This window comes from Macaca nemestrina, chromosome 9 (assembly GCF_043159975.1).
Source record: "Macaca nemestrina isolate mMacNem1 chromosome 9, mMacNem.hap1, whole genome shotgun sequence".
NCBI lineage: Eukaryota > Metazoa > Chordata > Mammalia > Primates > Cercopithecidae > Macaca > Macaca nemestrina.
In genome coordinates this window covers 138,933,830-138,941,561 of record NC_092133.1, presented here as the reverse complement: position 1 = coordinate 138,941,561, position 7,732 = coordinate 138,933,830, and the positions used below count along the sequence as shown (strand labels likewise).

The following is a 7,732-nucleotide window of genomic DNA, read 5'->3' as shown; positions in this document are numbered from 1 at the left end:
CATGGTATCAAACATCTTTTAGAATACCAGCAACACAGGCCAAGCCATGATTGTCATCCACAGCTGTACCCCTGAGGCTCCCACGGGCTTTACTTTGGGATGACAGCCCATAGAGGGCATAGCAGTATTGATTAAATAATTAACTCAGTGCTCTTAGATGGCAGGTTGTATACAAGACCAAAAGAGAATTTCAGTCTCCCAGACTGAAAACCATGGTGACATCTTTGGTTCTTGTTCATTTATTGTTTATGTATAACGAGCAGCAATTTCTGCCTTTCTTGGTTCTTTAATCTCAGTATTCCTTATTTTTAAGGAATATTCCCATTTTCTTCATTGCTGCGACTCCTGATATCCAATAAATTGTCCTCAACATTTTTTTGAGACTCTGTCTCAAAAAAAAAAAAAGTGAGTGAGTGGCCAGGACAGAGTTAAAGGAACCAGCATGGTCTTTAGTGAATACCTAGAAAAGTTTGATGGAGCAATGGCAAAACAAGTACCAACAAGTGCCAAGAGAACAGGAAGTGTAGCAGGTGTGGCCCGAGAGGCAGGCCTTCCACCTACAGGCCCACCAGCTTCTGCTTTCTGACCTAATTCCCTGCACTGTCCACTCACTCACCATGTCCAATCTCACATGTCCACTTGCTGTTCTTGGACACGCTAGTGTCTCTCCCCTCTTAAAAACATTGCCATGACCCGGTGCGATGGTTTACTCCTGTAATCCTAGCACTTTGGGAGGCTGAGGCAGGTGGATCACCTGAGGTCAGAGGTTCTGGACCAGCCTGGCCAACATGGTGAAACCCCGTCTCTACCAAAAATACAAAAATTAGCTGAGCATGGTAACAAGTGCCTGTAACCCCAGCTACTCAGGAGGCTGAGGGCAGGAGAATCGCGTGAACCCAGGAGGCAGACCTTGTGGTGAGCCAAGATCACACTATTGCACTCCAGCCCGGGTGACAGAGCAAGACTCCGTCTAAAGAAACAAAAACAAAAGAAAAACTTTGCCTTGTCTTTCTTTCTGCCTGCATCACTCTTTCCCCAGACACCCACACAATCAATTCCTGCATCTACTGCAATTCTTTGCTCAAATGTCCACTTTTTTTTTTTGGAGACAAAGTCTCACTCTGTCACCAGGCTGGAGTGCAGTGGCACCATCTCTGCTCACTGCACCCTCCACCTCCTGGGTTCAAGCAATTCTCGTGCCTCAGCGTCCTGATTATAAGCATGTGCCACCACACCCAGCTAATTTTTGTGTTTTTAGTACAGACAGGGTTTCACCACGTTGGCCAGGATGGTCTCGATCTCCTGACGTCGTGATTCACCCACCTCTGCTTTCAAAGAGGCCTACCCTGCCACTCTGTTTTTCATTGATAGTCTGTGCCCCAAACCAACTCCAGTGCTCAGCTTTATTTCTCACCCCCACCTACCACACCACCTACCCATGCCTGGGCCAACACCCTGATTCTGTTCACTGATGTTGCCTGGGTAAGAAGAATAGAACTTGATACACCCTAGGCACTCAATACATACTTGCTGGATGATTAAGTGGATGAAATGTGAAAACAGAGGCAGAGAGACATTCGGGGACTCTCCCCAGTCTGAACAGTGGGCAGAATTAGACCAGGTCCAGTTTCCTGAATTCCTTGTCCATTTTTCCTCTCTCTCCCAAGGTGCAGAGATGTTGGGCTCACTGGAGCTGCACTCACCTTCCATGTGCTGCAGAGATCCACTGTGTCAAAAAAGATCTTTCTCTGTGCATCCATCGGCAAAATCTCCTCCCCAGGCTGGAACATGAAAAGAAAGAGAGTTTGCACAAAGCTCTGTCTGGCCTCAGCCAAGCTTGGGGCCCATAAACCTTGAGACTGATAGAACCATCTGTCCTTATTCTTGAACAGATTTGTAAAATTAGGCTAATGGCTAGGGAAGTACATGCAGGAAATATGCGTTCTAGAAATGCTTTCGAACGTTACAGATTCAATAAATATTGACTGTGTCAAGGCTAAGCTGAGGCACTTGGATCCCCTCCCAGGCAGACTCTGGGGTGTTATGGTGCCCAGCAGGCCCCCTGGTCCTGGACCCTTGCGAAGAGCTGTCTCCTTGCCAGTGACTTGTCAGCATTCAAAGCTGAGTCTCGTCCTCACCGAACTTCCTGTTCCTAAACTGAACTCCACTGTCGGCGACATGGGTTTGAGACTCCAGGGGATAAGAACTTGAAAATGTCAGCAGTACATCCACAACACTGAGGCAAAGCCGTGGATACCAGTGAACTCCTGTCACTCTGGGGCTAGAGTTGTGAACTGACTTTGGAACAGTTTCAGAAAAATAAAAAGCACAAGGGAGAATCTTCAAGTATTATTTATCTTCTCATCCTCACAAACTAATTCCCCTCTTGCATTCAGTTACTAATATTTATGTTGATCACCAAATTAAAACAACTTGTGCTAACCTGCAAAGGTACTGGGAAAAGAAGAAGGTAAAGATGCATGTAGCTCAGCTGAAGTTTCTTCAGTGACATTTCAAGGCCTCTTTGGACCAATTCTGTGTGGGAAAAGGTGCCCCACACCTACAATGGTTGAAAGAGAAGTTGTGTGAGACTATTTCTTCAAAAGTCTTCGAGAGAGCTTAGTGAAATGGCAAATAAACATCAGCAGCCAAGCCATCTTAGAGAAGTGACAAGTTACTCCCAGTGAATGTGTAAGTTCTTAATGATCATAGCAGATTTTCATATGGAATAAAGCCAATAAATGTAGGAAAAAAATATGGGTTTCAGCAGAGATTCTCAAACTTTAGAAGGTAAAAGAATAATCTGATTTGCTTGTACAAAACACATTCCTGGGTTCTACTCCAAACGTAATAAATCACAACATCTGGAGAGTGGACTGGGAAAATGCCTGCCAGACAATAGCCTGAACTGATGGTGATTCAGTAGGCCCTGGCTTGACTGTATTAAATGGTTAGGTTTCCCAAAGAAAGTCAGGCCCATAGGAGAAATCTTTTTTGGGTGCTTCAGTTACCTCATTCTAAGAGGCAGTAATCTAGGGGAAGAAATCATCAAAATGACTAAAACTAAGGAAACCAACGTTTCGTACAATGTTTTATATGAAGGGTCACACATTTAGTACGAAAGGAGAATTAAAAGATGGGACTGAGAAGGCTGGTGCCATAGCTACTGCACAGCTAAAGGCAGTCATATGTCACGTGCTGGGCTGGAAGGAAGAAACTTTTTTTTTTAAATCAACTTGCATGGGATTCACTTGCACGGGCCTAAGTGCTATCTCTGTGGACTACTTCCCCTCACGTTTAAATGGTTTTTGTTTTTTGTTTTTTCTAACAGTAGTCAGGTCAGTGAATACTAGGGTAAAAATTGCTTTGGAGTTCCTTTCCCTATCTGACTTAAATACATAAGTTATTTTATTTGTTTTGGATATAATGCCAGTGAATATGAAGAATATTATTAATAGAAGAAAATGGCTCAAGGGTTTAAAAAGTACATAAGTACATTTATAAACATTAACTTAATCTTCAGAGAAATAAACAGTAAACATTTATTGACCATAAAATGGGTGGGGATGTCAGGAGGAAGGCTCAGAGAGGTTAAAAAACTTTTTTGGTTAAGAAATTTCACCAAGTCAAATGGAATATTCAAGAACTAAAATTTGATCCTAGTTCATCTGTTTCCAAAGCCTATGCTTTCTGACTAAATCACATTACTTCATACTTTTAGCTAAGAAAGATTAAGTCACTTTGTCAAAACTTGACTATCGTAGAGTAGGAAAAGTCAAATCATTTCTGAGTTAAAACATATGATAATAATAACAGCATTTTTGAGCATCTGAAATGTTATCAAATACTTTTCAGCAAGATTTACATGTGTTTTTAAAAGTGTAACACTCATGAAAATCCTGTGACATAAATAATACTGTCTCTGTTTTACAACTTGGGAAACTGAAGGATAGTATTTTAGTAGTTTGTCGAAGGTCGCACATATTCATTTATTTTTACACTTGCTATAGACTAGGGAAGGTCACACATTTAATAAGTGGCAGAGCCTGGATTCAAATATAAAAGTCTCATTACAGAATTCACATTCCTAACCAGACTTCTCATGACGCAAGGTCTGAGTAGATGAAGATTAAACCAATGAAGAGAAATTTGCCAAGGAGCTCTACAGCTAAGAGTGAGCTCTCCGCAGAAACAGATGCATTGGTACACAGCACCTTTGTGGTATAGAATGTATCTTTTCTCTTCACAGTGCCGTTGGCAATCTTCTTTTGGATGGCCTGCCCGATGGCTTCTTCATTCAGGTACGAATAAGCTGAGTCAATATGGTGGTAGCCTACATCAATTGCTACCTGGACGGCCTCTTCTACATTACTCATAGTAACCTGGAAGAGCATAAAGAGATAAAGATTTGTTTGACTCAGGAACAGATGATCAATTCTCTTAGCAGAGATATTCAAAAAAACCTTTTTTCCCCCTACTAAGGGCTAAGAGCTAGAGGTGGCAAAGCTAAATGTTGAGTAAAAATCAATAGTAAGTGTTTAGCAACTAGCTCTGAGGAAGTCCTGGTTTGTAGTATTTGCCAATTTCTATAGTGTAAATACTCCCACTATGGATGAGTTCAAGCTTGCTAAATTGGGCAAGGATGCTCACAATACACTCTTTTGAGTCCTTATGAGCACATCACAGTCTTTAAATCTCTATGTATTTATAGTATGTTTATGATCTATAGATTTGCACAATCTATAGATTTACATTCCTAACTTAATTTGCTCTATAAGAGGTTATAAAATTGGTTTTGATCCAATAATTTAGTTCTAATAGTTGTCTATCCACATAAAGATATAACTTTAGACACAATAAATTATTAATTCACCTATCTAAACTTGGAAAAACAAAGAACATTTGAGGAAGAATAAAAATAGGAATAGTTTTAAAACATTATTTTAAAAGAAATAGCTTTTAAAAGAAAAAAAGCTATTTTCTTTTAAAATATTTTAAAATAAATTATTTTTAAAATAAAAAATTATTGTAAAAGAAAAACTGATTTTTCACTTAAAAAACCCTCGTAATTAATTCTTCTTTTGGTTGCTTTGCTGGTTCTTAGGCAACACTTTCTCCTTCACATCTTTCTTATATTTTTTTAATCTCCTGGCCCACCAGCCTGGACTCTTGAAGTCATCCATAATTTTTCCATTTATATTAGCACCTCTACACTTCACTCAGTAATTATAATGCCTTTTGGGTATATTTGTTTCACTTCCAACTACGGTTGAGTCAGCTGAGTCCGTGAAGATAAACTATCCCCAGGTTAAAGAGCCAAGGCACGGCAAAAGCAACACTGCATGAGAGTCTTCTTTGCAGTCCTCAGTGGTACACACCATGTTTCTCTCGTGTTGGGAAACAATCCTGCAACTTTTATAACATTCTTCACCAAGAACTACTGATATGTGCCCTTGTAAGTTTGGAGTATTTGATCCAGAAACATGGCATGGAGCCAAAGACGAGATCTTTCCAAGTACCATGTAACTCTTTCATGGCACCATCTTACCAACCTGGTCTCTCAGAGACCATGGCCACCTCAGACCACACAGCTCGCTCTAAGCCTGTCTCTCTTTCCCCAAGTTCCTTTGCTACAGAACTTTCTCTAGATACTCTTATTAGTGGTGAACAGGGAGGACTTGGGTACTAAAAATTATAGCACAACTTTAAAGTTTGCTGTGAAGTTTCTGGCACAGCATGGTAATCATGTCAACAGGGTTTTATTTCCTCTAATATACTGTGAAAATGGCTACAACTGTACAACAAGAGAGAGTAACAGCAACCAACTTACCCACCTCTGAATTCTGAGCAATCGCATGCACACTTCCATCTATCTTGATGGAGTGCCACTCCAAGCACGGTTTTGGACAAGCAGCATCAAAATCGTTTGGGAGCTTATTATAAATTATAAGTGTGAATTTTAGAGCCTCATCCAAGATCTACTCAATCAGAACCTTCAGGGATAGGGCCTCCAAATGTGCATTTTTAACAAGATCCTCAAATGTTTATATCTCTACTAAAACGTGAAAAGCCCTTACTTAATGCACAAAGTAACCTAACTTGGTGAGAAGTATCCTACAAATGAGAAAAGTGAGGCCCACCTGAATTTCCCAGACTCACGTAGTGACTAATTCTGGTCAGGAACCACCTGCTGCTCCTCCTTCCCCAATGCCATTATGGTTTCCTTCCTAGCAGCAGAGGTGCCAAACCCCAGAACGGGCATGAGTTTCCATCATTCAGTTTTACAGAAAGGAGTCTGTTAAAACTCATCTTCTTTTACTTTTCCTGTGAAGCAGAGGTTTTTTTCCTTTATTAGGATAAATCTGTAGAGAAAAGAAAATACAATGACTATTTTTATAACAAGTCAGAGTCTCACCCTGTCACGTGACCTCTATATTGATCTTGTATCTTGTATCTGTATTGATCTTGTATCCCACAACTTGACTGAACTTGTTTATCACCTCAAATAGTATTCTAGTAGATTCCTTAATATTTTCTTTTTTCTTTTTTATTAGAATAGAAATGGGGCCTCACTATGTTGACAAGGCTGGTCTCAAACACTTGGTTTCAAGCAGTCCTCCTACCTCAGCCTCCCAAAATGTTGAGATCACAGATGTGAGCCACTGCACCTAGCCCGTAAGATTTTCTTCAAGCATGCTGATGAAATCTGCAGGTAGAAATAGTTTTACTTCTTTTTTATAATGGCTTGACTGGTGTCCTTCTAAAATTCATGTTTACCCAGAACTTCAGAATATGACCTTTTATGGAAATTAAGTTTTTACAGATATAATTAGTTAATATGAGGTCATACTGGATTAAGGTGGGTTCTAAAGTCAATGACCAAAGTCTTTAGAATGAGAAGAGAGAATACAAATACACATAGAAAAGAAGGTCACATAACTATGAAGGCAGAGACTGAAGTGATTCAACTATAAGCCAAGGCATGCCAACTACTACTGGGAGCCACCAAAAGCTAGTCAAAGGCAAGGGAAGCGTCTTCCTGAGAGCTTTCAGGGGGAGTGTGGCCCTCTAAACAACTAGATGTTTGACTCAAGTCTCCAGAGCTGGAAGAGAATACAATCCTCTTTTATTGTTCTAAACCATCCAATTTGTGAATAATAGGTTATGGCAGCTCAACCTAAAACATTTTCCAATCTAGATATTTTTCTTCCCTTGCCTAATTTTCCTAGCTAGAACCTCCAGTACAATGTTTAATAGCAGTGGCAAGAATAGATATTCTTATGTTGTTCCTGATCTTAGCAGGAAAGCATTCAGTCTTTTACCAATAAGTATGAAGTGTGGGGGTTTTTTTTGTTTTTTGTTTTTTGTTTTTTTTTTAACAGTTGCTCTTAATAAAATAAAATCTCTTTTATTCCTAGTTTTTTGAGGTTTTTTTTTTTTGAATCATGAAAGGATGTTGGAGTTTTTAAAATGCTTTTTCTGAATTTGTTGAGATGATCATGTAGTTTTATTCTTCATTCTATTAATACAATGTATTATATTGATTGATTTTTGGGTGTTCAAACAATATTGCATTCATGGAATAAGCTTCACGTGGTCATGGTATATAATGCTTTTATGTGCTATTGGGTTCAATTTGCTAGCATTTTATTTCTATTTTTATAGCTGTATTCATAAGGGATTTTGTTTTGTAATTTTTTTTTCTTGTGATGTCTGTCTGGCTTTGATATCT

General features: G+C 39.5%; 1 protein-coding gene across 1 annotated transcript; it reads right to left on the bottom strand.

The window, feature by feature from the left end:
* Window positions 1-2,115: 2,115 nt before the first annotated feature.
* LOC105490783 (putative aldo-keto reductase family 1 member C8) lies at window positions 2,116-6,309 on the bottom strand. The gene is given in 5 exon segments (XM_071068745.1): window positions 2,116-2,298; window positions 2,444-2,560; window positions 4,215-4,382; window positions 6,212-6,267; window positions 6,270-6,309. Coding segments are annotated over 5 exon segments (564 nt in total).
* Window positions 6,310-7,732: the final 1,423 nt, after the last annotated feature.